The sequence below is a fragment of the Cebus imitator genome, unplaced genomic scaffold (assembly GCF_001604975.1).
Source record: "Cebus imitator isolate Cc_AM_T3 unplaced genomic scaffold, Cebus_imitator-1.0 Scaffold612, whole genome shotgun sequence".
Classification (NCBI taxonomy): Eukaryota; Metazoa; Chordata; class Mammalia; order Primates; family Cebidae; genus Cebus; species Cebus imitator.
The window spans coordinates 278,852-302,252 of record NW_016107927.1 but is presented as its reverse complement, the minus strand read 5'-3'; the positions used below and the strand labels follow the sequence as shown (position 1 = coordinate 302,252).

Sequence of the window (23,401 nt, the reverse complement as noted above, 5' to 3'; positions counted from 1 at the left end):
TCATTGCAACAAGTATATGAGGAAGGTACTGATTTTAATCTGCATTTTTCACTGGAGGAAGCTGAAACCCAGAGAAGTATAGTAACTTGCCCAATGTCATACTTCTAAGAAGTGGCTCCTCAGCTCCAAAATCCACACTTTTACTATATAGTTGTTTTTGGTTTTTAATTTTTTGTTTTTTAAATTTTTAATTTATTTTTAAGTGGGTCCATAGTAGGTATATATATTTTTTTTTTTTTTGTTAAATATAGGTGTGCATTTTTTTTTTTCTTATTATGTTGCAAGTGCAGTGGTTGTTCACGGGCACTATCCCACTACTGATCAGCATAAGAACTTTTTAATTGTTATTTTTAACAGAGTCTCACTGCATTACCCAGGCTGATCTCCAGCTCCTGGGCTCAAGTGATCTTCCTGCTGCAGCCTCCCAAATTGCTGGGATTACAGGCGTGAGCCACCACGCCCAGCCTAGCATGTTATTTTTGACACGCCCTGTTTCCAGCCTGGGCCAGTTCACTCCTCCTTAGAGAACATGTGGTCCTCCACTCCCAGGATGTCATTATATTGGTGCCAAGCTTAGTGCAGACACCTGATCAGCTACAGCTCTGAACTCCTGGGTTCAAGTGAGCCTCCTGCCTCAGTCTCCCTGGTGCCAGGACTATAGGCACGCATGCCACTGCACTCAAAGAAAATATTTAATTTAATTTTTTTTTATTTTTTTGAGACAGAGCCTTGCTCTGTTGACTAGGCTGGAGTGCAGTGGCACAGTCTCAGCTGACTACAATCTCTGTCTCCTGATTTTCCTGCCTCAGCCTCCTGAGTAGCTGAGATTACAGGCGCACACTGCCACACCTGGCTAATTTTTGTATTTTTAGTAGAGACAGGGTTTCACCATGTTGGCCAGGCTGGTCTCAAATTCCTGACATTAGGCGATCCACCTGCTTCGGCCTCCCAAAGTGCTGGGATTACAGGCGTGAACCACCAGGCCTGACCAGAATATGTTTTCACCTAACATAAGAAATCTAACATTGTGTTACATGTTCTTTGTTGATTTAAAATTGACATACAGTGTATTAGAGCCAGGAGAAAGTTGAGTAAGCTTAATAAAATATTTAAAGAAAGAATGTGATAGAGAGGAGGTATAAATTAGTTTTAGAAGCTTAGAAAAAGAAAACTTCAATATTGATAGTCCTACCAAATAGTTTACAAGAGGAATGAGAACTTTGGCTAACGTACCTTTGTGTTCCTGTAGGATTGTCAAGTACAATCTTTTATAAAGAGGTAAACACAAGATTGTAATGAACAGGCTTAGCATATTCGCATCCCACTGGCAGTATTAGCTATTATTATTTATGTGTGATTATATTATTGGAGGTTCAATTCACCTAACTCCCTCTGTTCTGATTCAGTGCTTGCTGAATATGTCTTTGCTTGTGATTTGGCTTTCTGGTTGTAGAACTGCCCACAGTGTGAGAACAGGCTGAAATGTTCCTTTTTGTTATTTTGGGCAATTCATGATTCATTATAAATGAAAAAAATGTCTTTTTTTTCTTTAATTTGTCTCATTAACTGATTTAGTTTGAGCTTATGCTGCAAAACTGAAATCTAGTTTTCGTGTGTTGACAAAATTAAGTTTACTGGACTGTAAAAGATGGCTGGACCCTGGACCACGGTCATTTTTACTGAGGTAGTTACTGTTACCAGGGGCCTCTCAGGGGCCTTTTCCTTTTTCCCAGGTAGATGGAAACTCAACTTTGCAATCTCTGTAGTTTTCCTAGTATCTCTACAGTTTTTAACAACTAGGTAACATTCTATCAGGTGGCTTTCATGCAATTTACTTAACCAGTTTCCTATTAGAAGACATTTAGGTGATTTCTATGAACATCTTTTGTAAAAATCAGATTTTTTTTTCTTATTTATACAGCCAACAAACATATGAAAAAATGGTTATATGAAAAATGACTGGTCATTAGAAAAATGCAAATCAAACCCACATTGAGATACCATCTCACACCAGTTAGAATGGTGATCATTAAAAAATCTGGAAACAATATGCTGGAGAGGATGTGGAGAAATAGGAACACTTTTACACTGTTGGGAGTGTAAATTTGTTCAACCATTGTGGAAGACAGTGTGGCGATTCCTCAAGGACCTAGAAATAGAAATTCCTTTTGACCCAGCAATCCCATTACTGGGATTATATACCCAAAGGATTGTAAGTCAGTCTGTTATAAAGACACATGCACACTTTATGTTCATTGCGGTATTGTTTACAATAGCAAAGACTTAGAACCAACCCAAATGCCCATCAAAGATAGACTGGACAAAGAAAATGTGGCACATATATACCATGGAATACTATGTATCCATAAAGAAGGATGAGTTCATGTCCTTTGCAGGGACATGGATGAATCTGGAAACCATTATTCTCAGCAAACTGACACAAGAACAGAAAACCAAACACTGCATGCTCTCACTCATAAGTGGGTATTGAACAATGAGAACACATGGACACAGGGAGGGGAGCATCACACATGTCTTTTGGGGGATGGGGTCTAGGGGAGGGATAGCAGGGTATGGGGAGATGGGGGAGGGATAACATTAGGAGAAATACCTAACGTAGATGACGGGGGGATGGAGGCAGCAAACCACCATGGCATGTATATACCTACGTAGCAATCCTGCAATATCTGCACATGTACCCCAGAACTTAAAGTATAATTAAAAGAAAAGAAGAAAAAAACAAGGATCTAGTTTACTGATTTCTGAATAAGTTTCTTTTGTGTGGAACAGATGGAAATGTTGGGGGGAAAAAATCTACACTTTTTTGTTGGCCTAATAAAGCATGAACTTACTTTGGATAGCTTGGATAGTTGATACTACCTATTGATATATGCCCCCAAACAGAAAAATTGTTTTTTTGGAATTTTTTTTTTTGAGACAGTCTCCCTCTGTTGCCCAGGCTGGAGTGCAGTGGTGCTATCTTAGCTCACTGCAACCTCTGCCTCTTGGGTTCAAGAGATTCTCCTGCCTCAGCCTCCCAAGTAGTTGGGACTACAGACACCCGCCACCACCCCTGGCTAATTTTTTTATTTTTAGTAGAGAAGGGGTTTCACCATGTTGGCCAGGCAGGTCTTGAACTCCCGACGCTGTGATCCGTGGACCTCAGCCTCCCAAAGTGCTAGGATTACAGGCGTGAGCCACTGTGCCCAACCTAAACTGAAAAATTCTAAGTAACAGATGTATTCCAGGTCTTTTTAATTTACCAACACAGTAGACAGTTTGCTATTACACTTTTAGCAATAGAATGAAGAGATGCCAAAAATAAGGATTATCTAAGGAAGACTAGATAATTAGAAGAAGACAGGGAGGGGAGCTGTTTAACATTGTGAAAAAACAACGTTTAAAGGACAAACAGAAAAAGAACTAGGAGCTGGGGCATGTCAGTGAGAGGGCAGGAGGGAGCCAGGAGGCCAAGGCAGGCTACCCATCCCCTGCATGTACCACTAGTGATTAATGTGTCACTAATCCAACGTAGGCTTCACAGTCCTAGCTTTCAGAACGCTTTCCTTGAAATTCCTCATCTGTTCCTTTTTTCTGAAGAGCATGCATCCTGAATGTTGGATCATGAAAAGTCTTAAATGCTGTACTAGCTCTTCCTGGGTAGGCAGTGGGGAGCCACTGTTTTTTAGCAAGTCACCTGAACTCATTAATGCTCTAATAAATGAGTTCACTTGCCTGAACTCATTCATGCTCTGATAAATCACTCATTAGCGTTGTAGGACATGGGTTGCGGGGGAGACAAACACCTGTTGGGAAGGAAAGGAATGTGTGATGTAAAACAGTAGTAGTGGCAGGGGATGGGCACATTTAAGAGGCAGAGGGGCAGGTCGGGGCTGGTGGAAAAGAGTGGAAAGGGAGAGGAAAGATGACTTCAGATTTTTAGTTTACTTGATTAGTAGTGTAGTATCAATAGATGAGATGGGCATTATGAAAGGAAAAGCAGGTTTGGACATTGCTGAGTTTGGGGAGCCAGTAGAATATCCAGGTGGGAATTTCCATTAGACGGTTGTAGATAAAAGGCCAAAAAGCCGAGGAAAGGGTCTGGAATCTAAATCTGGAAGTAGTCACTTGGAATTGATGCATCCTTGTTTTTCTTTCCCATTATCTCTAAATTATTTTGCTATTGTTAATTCATGTTTATGCTCTGACACTGTATACTGATTATATCCTGCCTTGGAGATAGCTCCCTTCCCCTCTTTCTCTTTACAGCTCACAAGTTTTGCTCTACCTGCAATTGTTTCTACCTGTTGGTATGTTTAGTTCTACATGATTCTATTCTGTCTTAGATACACAGCTCTCTCTTTCCAATTGGAAAATGTTCCCTACCTCCAAAGTCTTTCACTTTTAACTTCTGTAGAAGATAATTATCATGCTAGTTAGGGAAAAATAATGAAGTGTGTTAAGATGCCTTATATTATATTCAGATATATTTATAATAGAGGGGAACCAATGCATACTGAATATTATTACTCTCCTAGGCACTACTGTTTTGGAAACACTGCTTTCTGATCCTAAAAAAGTTGTTTTTAATTTATCAGAAATATGTATGAAAACATTTGCCTTATGTAAACAAAAACGATTAAACCTTTTTTTATAGAGCGGTGTGCTTCCATACTGATATCATTTGAATATACAGAAGCAATTTTGTTATTTTACCTAGATTTAGATTTTAGATTTGCTGTTTTGTCATTTTGTGCTGTTAGGCAGGTAATTTAACCTGTTTGATCTCTAGTTGCCCGGTATATGGGAGGTATGTATGCATAATATTTTGCTATGATTGGTAAAGTAATCACATTGTGAAGGAATTTATGGCATGATCAGAATGTTTTTTTCTCTCTCTAGATTTTGTTATTCATGAGGACCAATGGGTTGGTGAGACAGTACTGCAATCAACATTTACCAGTCAGTTATTAAATCTTGGGAGTTATTCATCTATTCAGCCTGAAGAATGTAAGACACATTTTGAATGAAATAATTTATTAGTGTTTAAACTATATAAACATACTAGGAAAGATTAGGGTTAAAATGGTTCTTTTACAAAATGTTTTCTAAACAGTTGGAGTGTATTGGTTTCTTTTCGTTAGTAAGAATAAAAATATAATTTTAAGAAATTTCTCTTTTGTATATTGTAAATCACATGTATTTTAGGAAGTATTGGGTCTCATGTTTCATTTTCGTAGGCAGTCAGTATAGCGGTGGTTCTTCACCTTTTAGGGAGTCAAAGAGCTCTTTGAGAATCTATAGACCATTTCTTCAGAAAAATGGACTTCAGTAGATAGGCACAAAATTTTGCTTATAATTCTAAAGCATTCCATGGACCTCTGAAGTTCTTCTGTGGAACTTCTGAGCCTCTGATTAAGAATCCTTGAGGAAATAATGTATTGGTCTCATATTCAGACAGCTGTGGTTTGAATCCTTATTCTTCTACCTACCACTGCTAAGAAAAGCTACCTTCCTTCTTTAACATCCAGCTTTCTTTTCTTTAAAGGAAGCTGTTTAATGAAGAAACTAGCAGCTCTCTTCTCCTCTAGGAAATAAAAAAGAAAACAAAGTAAGGGAAACAGTATAAACTTGTGGTTGTGGTCACTGGAATCAGCTAGGATTTAAATCCTAGCTCTCTTACTGCCAGTCTTTGTCTTTAGGCCAGTTATTTCACTTGATTATACCTCTGTCTCCTTGCCAGTGAAATTGAGATGAAAATACATATATACCTCATAGGGTTGTTGTGAAAATTAAGTGAGGAAATGAATATAAAGTGTTAAACCTGCATGTAATGTAGTAATAACATAGTAAGATTAGAGGGAGAGGAAATAACCTAGCACAATATATTTGATAAAATTCTGAAATATCATACAAGAAAAAAGCTAGGGAAATATACTGATTTTACAAGAAGATAAATGGAAAAATAGGAAGGTTATAGCATGTATATGGAAGATAGAGCATGGAACTCCAACCTTTGAATTCTTAAAAAAAGGCAGAGCAAGTAGAAGGGAAGAGCCACAATTGGAATAACAAGAATTGTGTTTGGAATGGGCAAAGTTTCACTATACACTAGGGTGGCCCATCAGCAGAAAATCAACTCTGACATATTTCATAGACAACTAAAATAGAATTCTTCATCTATCCAATATGCATTTATTATGTGTTGACATTGTTTCAGTTACTGTGCTTACTGTACACTGGGGGTATAATGATGCCTGTCCTCGTGGAGTTTACATTCTTATGTGGAAGACAGAACAAACAAATGAAGGAAGCAGACATATAAGTAAAATATTTGCAGGTGACAAGAAGTGCTATGAAGGAAACTAACAAAGGGCTGAGATACAGAATGCCATGGTTCTAGCTGAGAAGGGTTGATCATCGAGTAGAATCAGAGGACGTTGTTACAATAGCTGAAGTTGAGAGATGATGGGAGGCAAGTGGAGCTAAAGAGTGGAGATATTATTTGTAAATAGAATTAGTAGGATTTTCTGATGATGTGGGTCTGGGGATGAGGGAAGAGGGACAGTCTAGTGCTACTGGATTTCTGGTTTAAGTAACTAGGTAGCTTTTATTGGGAAAGACTGAGAGGGAGCTGGTTTATGAGGAAAATTAAGAGCTATGTTTCAGGCATGTTAAGTTTTAGGTATCTTTGAGATAGATATTCAAGTGGAGATGTCATATAAGAACTGGAAACAAAATTCAGTACTCAGAAGACAGGTTTAAAATTAAGATGCAAATTTTAGAATTAATAGCATACAGATAATATCATTTAAAAAACTTTTAAATTTGAAATATTATCTGTAAAATTATAGAGTCACAGGGGATTGCAAAAATAATACATAAAGTCCCATGAACTCTTCATCCAGCTTCTCCCAGTGGTGAGATCTTATACAGCTTTGTAGAATATCAACAGCAGTAAGTTAACATTTGTTTAATACTGTTAACTAGTAACATACTAGAATACTTCCCCTTTCAGTATCAATAAATATAGTATCAACTGGGCATGGTGGCGCACACCTGTAATCGCAGCACTCTGGGTGGCTGAGGTGGGAGGATTACTTGGGCCCAGGAGTTTCAAGACCAGCCTGGACAAAATGGTGAAACCCCGTCTCTACTAAAAATACGGAAAAATTAGCCAGGTGTAGTGGTGTACACCTGTAGTTCCAGCTACTGTGGAGGCTTAAGTGGGAAAATCACCTGAACCCAGAAAGTTGAGGCTGCAGTGAGCCATGATTGCACCACTGCACTTTAGCCTGGGTGATGGGAGTCAGACCTTGTCTCAAAAATTTTTTTCTTAAATAAATATAGAATCAGTACAACATTATAATTATAATATGATTAATACTATGTCAATAAAATAGATATACATAGTCCTAATGCCAGTGTCTTATTTAATAGAAAAGCACTAGAGGCATTATCTTTAAAATCGGAAAAAGATAAGGATATCCACTATCTCTGCAACTATTCATCTTATACTAGAGTTATCAGCCAATGCACTTAGACAAGAAAAAACATCTGGCCTGGTGCGGTGGCTCACGCCTGTATCCCAGCACTTTGGGAAGCCAAGGTGGGCAGATCACTTGAAGCCAGGAGTTCCAGACCAGCCTGGCCAACATAGCAAAACCCTCTTTCTACTAAAAAGACAAAAAATTAGCCAGGTGTAGTGGTACATGCCTGTGGTCCCAGCTTCTCAGGAGGCTGAGGCATGAGAATCGCTTGAACCTGGGAGGCAGAGGTTGCAGTCAGCACTGCTGCACTGCACTGCAGCCTGAGCGACAGAGTGAGATTTTGTCTCAAAAAAAAAAAAAAAAAATCTGAATGGATAAAGAATAATGAAAATTATCTCTATTTACAAATACTCTGATAACATACCTGAACACTCCAGGAATCAAAGTTAAAACAAATGTAAATAATAAGAGAATTCAGTGATGTAACAGGATGCAAAATTAATGTTAAAAAATATCATTAGGCTGAGTGCAGTGTCTCATGTCTGTAATTTCAGCACTTTGGGAGATGAAAGTGGGTGGACAGTCTGAGCCCAGGAATTCAAGACCAGCTTGGGCTACCAAAAAAAAAGAAAAAAAGAGCTGGACGTGGTGGCACACACCTGTGGTCCCAGCTGTTTGGGAGGCTGAGTTTACGTAAAAGGACTGCTTGAGCCCAGGCTGGGGGATGAGGTTGCAGTGGGCTGAGATTTCACCACTGTATTCTAGCCTGGGCAACAGAGCAAGGCCCTGTCTCAAAAAATAAAAACAACAAAAAAACAAATTAGACAATATGCACAAATAATAAACAGAGGGCGGGCATAATGATAGTGAAAAACTCATTTATAATAATAATGAAGATATTTCAAAATAAAGTTAACAAGAAATGTGCAAAACTTGTATGAGGAAAAAATTTAAACACTCCAGAAAGAAATGAAGACGTGAATAAATGGAAAGACATCCCCTGTTCTTGGATGGGGTGACTCAACATTATAATGATATCAGTTCTCCCCAAGTTAATAGGTAAATTCAATGCAGTTACAATAAAAATATCAAGCTATGTTATGGCATGTAAAAGTTGACACTAAAGCTCATATGGGAAAACAGACATACAAGAATAGCTGGGAAAAGACTGACAAAGGAGAACTACAGAGGAGGGGAACTAGCTTTACCAGACATTAAAACATACTATCAAGCCTCTATAATTAAAACAGTGAAGTACTGATGCGTGAATAGACAAGTAGACCAGTGGAATAGAGTAAGAAGATTAGAATTAGACTCACATACATGTAGCAATTTAATGTATGACAAAGATAGTATCTGAAATCAGTGAGAGAAAGGCTCACCTCCTAATAAATGGTGCTGAGACAACTGGGTAGCCATTTGGAAAAAAGTGAAAATTGGACACATATCTCATAGCAAACAAAAATAAACACTGTATGGATTAAGAATCTAAATGTAAAAAATAAAACCATGCAACAACAAGAAGGACACCTGACTGAATCCTCTGTAATCACGGTGTAGGGAAAGGCTTTTTCTTAATATTACTCAGAATCTGGAGGCATTAGAAGACAAGACTGATAAATATTACTACAGAAAAATAAATTTTACGTAACCCAAAACACCATAAACAAAGTGAAAAGACAACTGACAAACTTTGGAGAAAATATTTGTAACATATAACAAAAGGCTAATATCCCTAATATATAAAGAACTTTTAAACATTGAGTGTCAAAGGCCAGGTGTGGTAGCTCACACCTGTAATTCTAGCATTTTGGAAGGCTCAGGTGGGACAGTCACTTGAGCTCAGAAGTTTGAGACCAGCCTGGGCAACATACTGAGACCCTGTCTCTACAAAAAGTCAAAAAATTAGCAAGATGTGGTGATACATGCCTATGGTCTCAGCTACATAGGAAGCTGAGGCAGGAGGATTGCTTGAGCCCAGGAGGTTGAGGCTGCAGTAAGCTGTGTTGATGCTACTACACTCTAGCCTGGCAAAAGGGAAAATGTGAAAAAGATATGAACAGTCAATTTTCAAAAAAAGAAATAAAATGGCTGTCAAAGCATAATTAGAGAAATTCAAATTAAAACTACATGGAGATATCATTTCTCACCTTTCAGATTGGAAACATTTTTTAAAAAGACAACATATTCCTTTAGTGAAACTGTGAGGTAACATGTCCTCTTACACATTGGTCGTAGGAATACAAATTGCTACAACCCCTCCAAAAGATATTTGACACTAGCTAACAAAATTACATATGTACTTAGCTTTCAACCTAGCAATCCCGCTTCTAGGACTCTACCTTGAAGCTACACCTCCAACACTGTGAAAATACATATCACAGGGTTATTCATTGCAGTATTGTTTGTAATTGCAAAATATATAGGAGAATGATTTACTAAATTATGGTACATTCACATAGTAGAACAGTTTGTACTATGCAACAGTACAAAAAGAATGAAAAAAAAATAGCTATGAACTGATTTGGAACGATTCCCAGGGCATAATGTTATGTGAAAAACATAAACCCCCCAAAAGTGTATGTAGTATGCTGTCCTTCCTGTAAGAAGGAATGGAGGAATAAGAAAATACCTCTGTTTATTTGTGGAAAGAAAATGCAGGAAGGATAAACCAGACACTAGAGAGATTGGTCACCTGCAGGGGGCAGGTAGGAGAGGGGTGGAAGAAAGTGGAGAATGGGAGCAGGATAGCTGTGGTCAGGAGGAAGTGACACTTCTCTGAGTATATCTTTTTTGTGTAGTTCTGACTCACAGAACCATAGTAATGGTAGAACCAACTAGAATGTGTGGGAGGCAGAACCCAAAATAGAATACGAACACTAACAAATGAACCTAATATTGTTACAAATGAATAAAATAACTACGCAGAAGGGAGTGGGGAAGAAAAAAAACAAACCTAAGTAACTGGAGAAGAGTACATTGACTGGATTCTATAAGTCTAAAGACAGAAAGGACTATACAGTGGCTCACACCTGTAATCCCAGCACTTTGGGAGGCAGAGGCAGGTGGATCACTTGAGGTTGGGAGTTTGAGACCAGCCTGACCAACATGGAGAAACTCCGTCTCTACTAAAAATACAAAACTAGCCAGATGTGATGGCACATGCCTGTAGTCCCAGCTACTTGGGAGGCTGAGGTAGGAGAATTGCTTGAACCCGGGAGGCAGAGGTTGTGGTGAGCTGAGATTGCACCATTGCACTCTAGCCTGAGCAAGAAGAGTGAAACTCTGTCTCAAAAAAAAACAAAAAAAAAAAAAAAAAAAAAAAAAAAAAAAAAAACTGTACACAAATGCTGCAATCTAGTTAGAAATAACTTTTCTCAAAGGGGAATGGCTTAGCAATAACCTTATGTGTATACTAGAATGAACAAATGAGTACATAGATTGTAGATAATGAGAGTTGGATTTCTCATTGTTGGAGAAAGAAATTATAAATAAGGGAAGGTTAAAATGAACCAGAGGCATTTTTGTAAACTGAGGATTTTTAATAAAGATAAATGGATACAGAAATATAGGCATGTATATATGGGCAGGCTAGTACAAATGCATACATCTCCTAGGTCTGTTCACTGAGCGAGCACAGATGCAGTGACTCTCCAGTAACAATGAGCATACCTGGTGCCCAGATATTGGTCTGTAAACATTTTCTCTCTCTCTTTTTTTTTTTTTTAAACAGGGTCTGGCCCTGTTGCCCAGGCTAGAGTATAGTGGTGCTATCTCGGCTCACTCTAACTTCTGGCTCCTGGGCTCAAACCAGTCTCCCACCTCAGCCTTCCAAGTAAATGTACCACAGGTGTGCACTACCACACCTGGCTAATTTTTGTATTTCTTGTAGAGACTGGGTTTTGCCATGTTGCTTAGGCTGGTCTCGAACTCCTGGGCTTCAGCAGTCCACCCATCTTGGCCTCCCAAAGAGCTGGGATTACAGGTGTGAGCCATTGTGCCTGGCCAATGTTATTCTCTAATGAAAGGAACCAGCTCTGCTAAAAGTGGCTCATTACAGGACTGGGTCAGAGCAAATTCAGGATGAGCCTGGAAGTCTGGTGGTACCAGACAAGACATGTTGAAATAATGCAAGAGCCAACATGAAGGGATTAACGCCTACAGAATAAAGTATTTACAAATCCTTACTGATATAAATATATATTTATTTCATTAACTAACTAGAGGGGAAGGGAGAGCTCTTCCAGGGGAATTCCAATTAATACATCTGAGAGAAAAGAAAAAAAATAGAGAATTACTGGCCATGCTCAGTGGTTCATGCCTGTAATCCCAGCATGTTGGGATGCTGAGGTAGGTGGATGCTTGAGCCCAGGAGTTTGAGACCAGCCTGGGCAACATGGCAAAACCCCGTCTCTATAAAAACTACAAGAATTAACTGGGTTTGGAGGTGCATGCCCCTAGTCCCAGCTACTTGGAGGCTGAGATGAGAGGATTGATTGATTCCAAGAGGTTGAGGCTACAGTGAGCCATGAACTTCAGCCTGGGCAACAGAGTGAGACTCTGTCTTAAGAAGGAAACAGAACAAAACAAATCACAAAAATTGAGAATTACCATTAGGCAGATATCACAGTAATAAATCTGCGCAGACAAGGATCCCTTGATAGATGCTAAAATTAGTAGTTGAAAGTTTGAGGAGAGATAGCATTGCATAGTCTCAAACTATCTCCCCAAGATACCTGCTTATAGAGGGAAAATAGTAAATTTATAGGAAAGAAACTCTTCAGACACCAACTTAACTGAGTGATCAGGATAAATATCACCAGTAATAAGATGTATGGGTATCATAAATTCCTTGATATTATCCATTGAGAAGGACACACCATATGTTTTATGGAATTGCCAGAAATGCATAACTTTATTCCAATCATAAAACACTGGAGAAACCCAAAGGGAAGGACGTTCTACTAAATAATTGATCAGGCTTCTTCATAAGTGTCAAGGTAATGAAAAAGAAAAGACTGAGAAACTCTTAGAGGCTAGAGGAGACCAAAGAGAGATAACAACTAAATGTGACGTGGGATCTTGGATGAGATCCTACATAGAGAAAGGATATTAATAGGAAAATTGGTAAAATTAAATAACATCTGTATTTTAGTTAACAATATTTAATTGATGTTAGTTCCTGTTTAAGGTAATTTATAATATGTGAGATGCTCACATTAATGGACATAATGAGAAATATAAGGGAAGTCTGTACAATTTTTACAACTTTTTTGTAAGTCTTACATTAGTTAAAAACAGAATTTTTAAAAGAGCAATAAACAATCATCTTGATCGGTACAAAGAAAGCTTTTGGTAAAATTCAACAGCTATTCATTAGGAATAGAATAAAATTTTCCTTAACTTCATAAAGAGTGTCTTTAGAAAACCCAGAACAATTATCCTAATTGGAAAAATATTAGAAGCATTTCTTTTAAAATTCAGGAGTATGAGTAAGATACTACTATTACTACTTTTCTTCAACTCTGTATTAGAGTTATTAACCAGTGCAATAAAACATGGAAAAAGAAATTAGATATTTAAATATTGGAAAGGTAGAAATAAAACTGTCATTATTATAGATGGTTTACATACCTTTTTTACTCTGAAAACTACAAGCAAATTATTAGAAATAATAGGAAAGTTTAGCATAGTTGCTAGATATGAGATTAATATATAAAAGTCAATCACATTTCTAGAGTAGAGCAACTAACAATAACAAAGAAAGGTGTCATTGACAATAATATTATTCTGTACATTGACAATAATATTATTCTGTAATGAGTGTAACAAAGTATGTGAAAGACCTAAAAAAGGAAAACATTTTTTTTTCTTTTTCTCCCACTGTTCCTGTAGCAGGAAAGGAAAAATTTTTAAATGAAGAAAAACTAACGAAGAATGAAATAAACATGTACCTTATTCATTGATTGGAAGATTTAATGTTGTGAAGATTTCAATTCTTTTTAGGTTGATTTGTAAATTCAGTGCAGGTTCAATAAAAATCCTCATAAGATTTCAAGGACACCGTGGCTCATGCCTGTAATCCCAGCACTTCGGGAGACCAAGGCAGGAGAATCTCTTGAGACAAAGAGTTCAAGACCATTAAGATTTTCATTTAATTTGATAAGATTATATGATATTTCTGTAGAAGAGTAAGTGGTCAAAAACAGCCAGGGCATTTTAAGAAGAAAAGCTGGGAAGAATAATTTGCCCTATCAGCTATCAGGACTTAGTGTGAATCTGTAGTAATTAAGATGGTGTGGTTTTGGCCAGTTGAAGTCAGTTAACTTTTTATTTTTGACATTTCTGTAAAAGATACAAGTTTAATATTCTGCTAGGAATATTTGAAGGTGTCACCTCTTGGAGAGAGAGAGAGAGAGAGAGAGAGAGAGAAAGAGAGAAAGTGTGTGTGTGTGTGTGTGTGAGAGAGAGAGATAGCTAAGTGGCTTCTAAGCAAAATTCACCATATTTTATATATGTTGGTATAATAGAAGGGGAAGGAATGTTTTGAAATAATGAAAATAATGTGGTATGCAAATGCTTTGCAAGAGATTTGGGAAACGTAGGTATCTCTGGTTTTAAGGCTGATCAGGATTCAGGTAATAGTTCAGTAATTTCATAAAATTTTATGACAAAATTCTGGATGGAGAATATTCCATGAATCCCATAGAGAGTTTCAGGTTTTTGTAGAATGATGTGAAAAATCTTGAACTAATTAGATAATTTTAGAAGTTACTTCAAAATCTTTGTTTTTACACATACACAGAAATTTATGATGCTTTATTTGTCATAGGTTAGTAGCTAAAGTGTATTCTAAAGTTTTTTATTGATTTAGGGAAATGGCTACCAGTGAACATTTTGAGAATATTGCAGTTGTTTTTCTTCTGAAAGACAAACCAATTTGGTTACTGAGTTTACCAGTTTGTTTTTGATTTTGTAAGTGGTTACAACTCGTGAGAGCATTCTTACTTCTGATCAATATATTATGTTTTTGGAAAAGACCTCTGGGAAAGAATTATGACTAAGCCCTCAAGAGCAATTGCAGCAAAACCAAAAATTGAAAAGTGTGACCTAATTATATAGTTTTTAAATTTATTTTTTAAAAACAGGATCTCACTCTGTTACCCAGGCTGGAGTGCAGTGGCCTAATCATGGCTCACTGTAGCCTCAATCTCCTAGGCTCAAAAGATTTTTCCACCTCAGCCTCCTGAGTAGCTGGGACTATAGGCGCATGCCATCACACCCAGATAATTTTTGTATTTTTGGTAGAGGCGGGGTTTTGTCATGTTGCCCAAGCTGGTCTTGAACTCCTGAGCTCAAACAATCCTCTCACCTTAGCCTCCCATAGTGCTGGAATTACAGGTATGAGCCACCATTCCCAGTCCTGAAATAACTATTATTAAAGAGTCAAAAAAACAACAGATGTTGGTAGGCTGTGTGGAAAAGGAAATACTCATATACTGTTAGTGGGAACGTAAATTAGTTCAGCCATTGTTGAAAGCAGTTTGGAGATTTCTCAAAGAACTTAAAACTGAACTATCATTTAACCCAGCAATCCCATTACTGGGTATATATCCAAAAGAAAATAGATTGTTCTACCAAAAAGACATATGCACTGTAGCACTTTCACAATAGCAAAGTTGTGGAGTCAACCTAGGTAGCCATCAATGGAGGATTGAATAAAGAAAATGTGGTACATATACACCGTGGAATTCTATGCAGCCATAAACAAAGAATGAAATCATGCCAGGTACGGTGACTCATGCCTGTAATTTCAGCACTTTGACAGGCTGAGGCAGGCAGATCACTTGAGTCCAGGAGTTTAAGACCAGCCTGGACAATGTAGCAAAACACTGTCTCTAGACACACACATACAAAAAGAAAAAGAAAAAGAAAAAAAGGCAGGTGTGGTGGTACACACCTGTGGTCCAGGTCCAAGCTATTTGGGAAACTGAAGTGAGAGAATCACCTGAACCTGGGAGATGGAGTTTATAGTGAGCTGAGATCACACCACTTCATTCCAGCCTGGGCGACAGAGTGACATCTTGCTTCAAAAAACAAACGAACAAAAATCTTTGCACCGACATGGATGCAACTGGAGGCGATTATCCTAAGTGAATTGAGAGGAATAGGAAACCCAATAACATGTAATCTCAATTATAAGTGGGAGCTAAACATTGGCTACTTGTAGACATTGAGGTGGCAGCAGTACACGCTGGGGACTACTGGAGGGAGAGGGGCAAGGGTTGAAAAACTACCTGTTGGTTACTCTGCTCGGTAACAGAGTATAGGTGACAGGATCATTTGTACCCCAAAGTTCAGTATCACACAGTATACCCAGGTGACAGACCCCCGAATCCAAAGTAAAAGTTGTAAATACTTTTGTTCTTTCCTCTTTATAGTGAGGTGTTATATGTTTTACAAACCTAGTTCTGATAATGTGACAGGAATATAAATTTATCTTGAATATTATTAAATATATAAGTCAAAGATCAACACAATGTTTCCAGGAGATAGACTGTTTTTGGAATCTAAATAACTAGAGGTTTCCCTGTAAATTTTTATGAATCAGGGACAAATGTGTAATTTGGTATCAGAGATCTTTTTTTGACCCAAAACTCTAACTTGTTCATGAGAAATGAAGCCCAGAGAAGTTATGTACAATTTCACAGAGCTTATTATTGACAAAACTAGAATTTGAATACAGCTCTCTGATTCCAGATTTGCTGGAAATACTGTGAAAGAATTCTCTCTGGTAGTATTATGTGTGCTTTTAATTTTTTTCTTTATAACTTTAGTTTGAATTTTATGTGTGTTTGAGCATCTGCATTACTTGTTATTTATTTATGTATTTTTTTATTAGAGATGGGGTTTCATCATGTTGACCAGGCTGGTCTCAAACTCCTGATCTCAGGCAATCCTCCTGCCTTGGCCTCCCAAAGTGCTGGAATTACAGGCGTGAGCCACCGCGCCCAGCCAATCTGCATTTACTTTTAAAAACTTTTATTGTAAAAGCCTTCAAGCCTATACAAAAGTAGAGAGAATACAAATCATAATGAACTTAAGTACCCGTTAGGCAGCTTATTAAAACATGGTCAGTTTTGTTTCTCCTGTTGTATCCCTTTTCTTTTACTGTCTAAAGGAAGGAAAGAAGAATCACAAATCAGCTTATGGACTCTGCTTTCTAAAAAGTACTTAAGTGTTTATTACCAATATCTTTTTTTGGTCAGCAATCAATCACTTACTCAAACATACTTCTCTTACCTTCAGAGAAATTAAAATTTAATCAGTAAAACTCGTCAACCTGTACATGAAAATACATGCATCTTATTGTATATAAACTATATCTTAATTTAAAAAATGAGAAAAAATATGAGACAGGAAAGAGAAAACCATTTAAAAGGCATAATAACTGAAGAATTAAATAACCAATTGAACACTTGAAAAATATTACAATGTAGCACATGCTCAAAAGCGTTCTGAGCTCAGGGAAAGAAGCAGCACTGTGAGTCTATTGTGGTCGTCATTCTATGTGGTATTGGGTAGGGAGAAAAGAGAGTGACAGCCTTGCAGCTGGAAATTGGTGGGGACAAAGGCATTGCTGTGGAAAGAGTAAGGCACGCTCAGGAAGAGAATCAGAGAGGTGGCTCCGAGCTTGTTTCAGAAGGGAAGTCCCCAGGGGCTTGAGGAAGCATAGCAGAGGCTGGGATAGTTAGGAAAGCAGGATCAAATCAGATTCCAAGTCTTGGGGAACTGATTAGCTGTTACAGCGTGGTGGAGTCAAAAAAGAACAGAAATTTTGTGTTTGGTTTATTGATAGAAAAATGATGTTATTAACAAAGTAGAGAAGTAAGGGAACAGCACAAGTTTTTTGAGGATAGTAAATAATTCCATTTCCATTGGTTAAAAATACCAAGTTTATTTTTATATGTAAACTGATTCAAGACTTAGCTATTATACATGTTTTAGAGAAAACAAAACCATATTGTATATCTAATCATACTTTACAACATAAAATACAGTTCTAAAAATATTATTTTGTCAAGAAAAATATAATGTTGTCATCTTTTGTCTGTCTGTATGTTTTTTCTTCCTTAGATTCCAGTGTGGTTAGTGTTGGTGTACTTCAAGACTTACTGGCATATGTGTCCTCAGAACATTCCTACCTCAGAGATCTTCCTCCAAGGCAGCCTCAGAGGGTGAATAGTATAGACTTTGTAGAGTTGGAGCACCTTCAGCCTGACATATTAGTCCACGCAGTACTAAGAGTTGTTAATTTCACTGTACTGACAGGTAAACATTTTGACTGCCTCCTTAATTGTAGATTATGGAAAAATTAAGATACAAGACCATCTTAGTGTACCATTTAGTTATCACTATATATGTATCATCAGCTCTTAAAGTATGGTATCACATATGGTAGAGTAATGCCAGCTAAGATACTCATTTTCCTTTTCCAGAGGCAGTATACAGTTATAGAGGACAGAAGCAGAAAAAAGTTATGTTAACAGTGGAACAGGCCCAAGATCAACATTATGTGCTTGTATTATGGGGTCCTGGAGCAGCCTGGTACCCTCAACTTCAAAGGAAAAAAGGTAAACACACCAAAAAGCATTTATCCTATTTATATTTCAGTAAATGATTAATGTTTATGAACCTGAGATGGAGAAAATCTTGGGAGACTAGACAGCATTTGAAATACAATGATCATGATTGAATATTTTTATAGCAATTCAGTTATCAAATAAGTCCTCAATAATTCATGGTGGTGAAATAAAGGTTTAAATTTATTCCCAGATACACTACTTTACCTTTTTAGTGAAGATCTTACCTCCTCCAAGTAATGTTCTTTAGACATTTAGTTCTGGAGAAGCTTCTACAATTTTTTTCAGCCAAAGTACTCCGATAAATAAACTCTCTGGTTATAACGCAGATTTCAGGGGAGTTACCTGAACTCTTTCAAGTCACAATTACTGTTCAATAAATTACTGTGTTTCATGTTTTTATTATAGTTGTTTTAAAAGCATGTACTTTTAGCCATCCCTAGAATGTTCAGTGTTAAAATATGACCCATGATTATGTTTTTCTTTAAAGCATAAATTATTTATGGTATATTGAATTAAATGGAATTGATATTTAATTAAAATAGTATAATATCTTCTCTTTGCTATCATGAGATCCTTTAGTTGTAACAATCAAGGACAGTTTCATTTGTGGCTTATGAGTTATTTTTCCCTGCTAAATTAATTTAGAGATTGATTCAGTATATTACTTACTGTTTTTTACCTGAAAGAGTTAATGTCTCTTTCCAAACTTCTGCCTTCCAAATCGTTATTTGGAGGTAGGATCTGTCACATTGTCTCTCTTAATCATTAATAGTTATGACTAGGATTTGAGATAAATCCAACTTTTGACTTTTATGTTAAGATCAAACAGGGACAGATGTTTGTTTGGTTGAGCAAGCTGACAAACATGTATCAATGATACACTATGATCGTTGAGCACTAGAACACAAGTCTAGTGCATGCTACACAAGAATGTGGGTCACAGGTATAGTGGAGCCATAACAAAGCAGATTGCTTCATGTAATATGAATATTATTTTAAAGTTAATAGTTTTTTGGTTAATAGGAAAGAAATGATAGTTGTCTCTAGGTGATTCTATGGTGTTTGGGTTAGTATTGAAAACATACGAATCCAGGAATTAAGATGTTGTTGTTCTTTGTGCATTCATTCATCCAGCACACCTTTATTTATAACTGTCGTTTTAAAGTTTTTTTTTTAAATGAGATCTGATGGTTTTATATTTTTCTTTTCTTCTCTTTTTTTATATGTTTTTATGCATTTTAAAGTTTTAATGTCTACTTCAACACCTCACATCCTTTTTAAGAGAAAAATACCAATTTTGAAGGTTTTTATTTCCTGATTTTACTTTTGAAGAGACCAGCTCCATTTCCAAATTCCCAACAAAGAGAATCTGATTGCCCAGAGTAAATTTGTTTAAAAAAACTGTGACCAGGAAGACAGGGTCACACAATACAAATATGAGAGTTTGAGCTTATTTCAGTAGATGGGAAAACAGTTAAGGGAATCATTTGTGGTCTGGGCGAATACATAAAAGATATTCACTACCAAAAATGTGTGTATATTCATTAGCTTAGAAAGATATATGTAATGTATTATTTAGTTTAAAAAGTAGATTATAGACCAGGTGCAGTGACTCATGCTTGTTAGTCCAGTACTTTGGGAGGCTGAGGAGGGTGGATTGCTTGAGCCCAAGAGTTCAAGACCAACCTGTGCAACACAGTAAGACTCTGTTTCATGTAAAAAAAAAAAAAGTAGATTATAAAACTTCATGTATAGAAAATATATTATGTTAACATATAATAAATATTATTTTTGTTTATATAAGTTAATAAAAATTTTCAAGAAAACCCTATATGTATAATAGGATCTCATTTTAATAAAAATGTATCTATAACTATGTATGTACATTTAAAAATCTGGAGATATATATCTATACCAGAATGGTAGCAGTGGTTATTTCTGTATGTAGAAGAGAGAGATGGGGTTTCTCCGTGTTGCTCAGGCTGGTCTTGAACCCCCAACCTCAGGTCATGCGCCCACCTCAGACTGCCAAAGTGTTGGCATTACAGGCATGTGCCACTGTGCCCAGGCTTTTTTCTTTATACCTTTAATTTGAATTTTATGTGTATGTGAGCATCTGCATTTACTGTTAAAAACTTTTATTCTAAAGCCTTCAGGCCTATACAAAAGTAGAGAGAATACTAAGCATAATGAACTTAAGTACCTATTAGCCAGCTTATTAAAATGTGGTCAGTCTTGTTTCACTGTTACCTCCCTTTTCTTTTACTGTTTAAATATTTTACAATAAATATATTTTATTTTATAATTAAAAATAAAATTAAAACCATTTGCTTTTTAAAATAAAAGAATAATGTTTGGAAAATGTAGCTAACAATTTGAGAAAAAATAGAATTAAATTTTATGTTTGTGCCAAAATGAGTTTCAAATGCATTAAAGATTCAAATATAAAAATAATGAAACAGTGAATAGTAGAAGAAAATATAGGCAAACTTATGTGTAACACAAAGGTTGGTAGGTTACATAAAATGCAGCAACAAAAATTATTATAAACTACCATATACAGAACTGAAAGGCAAAAAAAAAAAAAAAAAAAAAAAAAAAAAAAAAAAAAAAAAAAAAAAAAAAAAAAAAAAAAAAAAAAAAAAAAAGGAAAGAAAATTCCATTGTCACAAAATAATGCAGTAAGCAAAAGACATATACGTATAGAGATAAATGGGGAAAGGATATGAGCAGGCAAGTCCCTAAAGAAGAAATAAAAATAGCCATTAGGGCCAGGTGTGGTGGCTCACGCCTGTAATCTTAACCTTTGGGAGGCTGAGGTGGGCAGATCACCTGAGGTTAGGAATTCAAGACCAGCCTGACCAACATGGAGAATCCCCACCCCTACTAAAAATACAAAATTAGCTGCGTGTGGTGGTGCATGCCTGTAATCCCAGCTACTCAGGAGGCTGAGGCTGGAGAATTGCTTGAACCTGGGAGGCAGAGGTTGCAGTGAGCCAAGATGGCGCCACTGCACTCAACCTGGGCAACAAGAGCAAAACTCTGTCTAAAAAAAAAAAAAAAAAATGGCCGTTAAATATATGGAAACATTGTTCTTACAAGTAACTGAAAACACACAGAGTAATAATGACAGATGATTTTTCTTTTAAGAAATTGATAGAGAAGATATGGGAAAATTTCTACTGTCATCAACTATTGGAAACAATTGACAGAAGCTTTCTTGTGGATAACTGACAATTGATATGAAAAAATTGGGGGTACTTTCATTCAATAATTATAGCTCTAGGAATTTATTGTAACTATTATAAAGATGTAGCTAAAAATGGATTTATCATGGTATCATGTATAATAGTGAAAAATAAAAAACAACCAGAGTCCCTCAAAATAGAGGCTTGCTGTAATAATTTTTAAGATTTTGGTGTGTCTGGACAAATGGCATATTATGTAATATTTAAAAGCGAAGTAGAATAATACACATGTATAAAACTATATAAATAAAATCCTAAACAAATGGTTGTCCACTAAAATGTTTATTTAGGATATTGAGATTATTTATTAGGATGTTTAGGGTGTTGAGATTATGGCTGCTATATGTTTATTTACTTGGCTTCTGTTAGCTTACTTTTCTAAGCATGTATTTTGTAATAAGACAAGAAAGCTGTTTTATTGATTGGTTTTAAGCAATAACTTGGAATATATGCTTTAGTTCTAGTTAGTGATGCTCTGTCTTTAAGATTTACTGACGTGTTTTATAATTTCCCACCAAAAAAAAAAAAAATCTCCAGTGAAAGAAACTAAGGAGATGAGCAGGTGTAGTAAATAAGATTTTTGGCCTGAAGTAAGTGGGAAACTAAAAAGACAGCTGATGTTATCAGAAAAATTAATGCTAAGAAACCCTCTTTTGTTTTATTATAATTTTAAAATTGAATTTACTAATACAGAATATGATTATTGGGCAAGGTCTGTGTTACTATGGCTTTAAAAATTAGAATTGTTACTGAGAGTTAAAAATAGATGCTATTGTGTCTAAATGCTTTTTGTTCTAGAAAAGTTATCTAAGTAACATAACTAAGGTATTGAAATAGGAGTGAAATATTAATCTTGGGTTCATTTCAGTGTCCTTTCTTTAACAAAACAAATCAAAACTTTACCTGTAGAAACATACATGAGAATTTGCTACCCTGTAAAGCAGTCAGTTATGATAAATGATGAACATTCAGGAGGGCAAGGAATCTTCAGAAAATATTTTATTAAAATTATCTTTAGCCGCTAGGCGTGGTGGCTCATGCCTGTAATTCCAGCACTTTGGGAGGCCAAGTTGGGCAAATCAAAAACCCCATCTCTACCAAAAATACAAAAATTAGCCGGGAGTGGTGGCATGTGCCTGTAATCCCAGCTTCTCAGGAGACTGAGCCAGGAGAATCACTTGAACCTGGGAGGCGGGGGTTGCAGTGAGCCAAGATTGTGCCACTGCACTCTTGCGTGACAGAACGAGACTCCATCTCAAAAAAAAAAAAAAAAAAAAAATCTCTATCATCTTTATATTGTCTTAATGCGCCATTCATATTTTGTCTTTTTATACCCAAATTCTTTGGTGATAAAAGATTATTTAGTATTCAACTGACTTAATCAGATCAATCTATTTAATCTTATACTAAGCCAAGACTTTTTCCTTTTTGGTGATTTTGTTTTTATTGTTTTTGTTTAAGGTTATATTTGGGAATTTAAATATCTTTTTGTTCAGCGCAATTATGCACTAGAAAACCTAGAATTGCATACAACACCTTGGTCATCCTGTGAGTGCTTGTTTGATGATGATAAAAGGGCAATTGCATTTAAAGCAAAATTTCAAAAAAGTGCACTCTCCTTTGTGAAGATATCAGACTTAGCAACCCACCTAGAGGATAAGTGTTCAGGTAAGATCTTTATATACATAAATTTTGCCATTTTAATTTCTTTCGAGACATGGTCTTGCTCTGTTGCCCAGGCTGGAATCCAGTGGTGTGAACATGGCTCACTGCAGCCTCCACCTCCCAGGTTTAAGTGATTCTCCCACCTCAGCTTTTCGAGTAGCTAGGGAGAGAAGGGAAAGCTAGTTGCATACCATCAGTGCATGCCACACACCCAGCTATTTTTTTTTTTTTTTTTTTTTTTTTTTTTTTTTTTTTATTTTTTTTTTTTTTTTTTTTTTTTTTTGGTAGAGACAGAGTCTCCCTATGTTGCAGAGTCTGATCTCAAACTCCTGGACTCAAGTGATCCTCTTGC

The 23,401-nt window shown here is 36.4% G+C and overlaps 1 protein-coding gene across 6 annotated transcripts in view; it reads left to right on the top strand.

Moving 5' to 3' along the window:
- SHLD2 (shieldin complex subunit 2) overlaps window positions 1-23,401 on the top strand; it is a 94,121-nt gene that overhangs the window by 55,652 nt on the left and 15,068 nt on the right. For 4 of the 6 annotated variants that reach the window (XR_001821222.2, XM_017516958.2, XM_017516956.2 and 1 more), the window contains 4 exons: window positions 4,903-5,010; window positions 17,628-17,822; window positions 17,990-18,124; window positions 22,846-23,052. Coding sequence is in view for 5 of the 6 variants with exons in the window: in XM_017516958.2 (XP_017372447.1) it covers window positions 4,903-5,010; window positions 17,628-17,822; window positions 17,990-18,124; window positions 22,846-23,052 (645 nt within the window). In the remaining variant the exon portion in view is untranslated. The remainder of the gene's footprint in view (window positions 1-4,902; window positions 5,011-17,627; window positions 17,823-17,989; window positions 18,125-22,845; window positions 23,053-23,401) is intronic. The other 2 variants (XM_017516960.2, XM_037734396.1) reach the window with 1 other exon arrangement.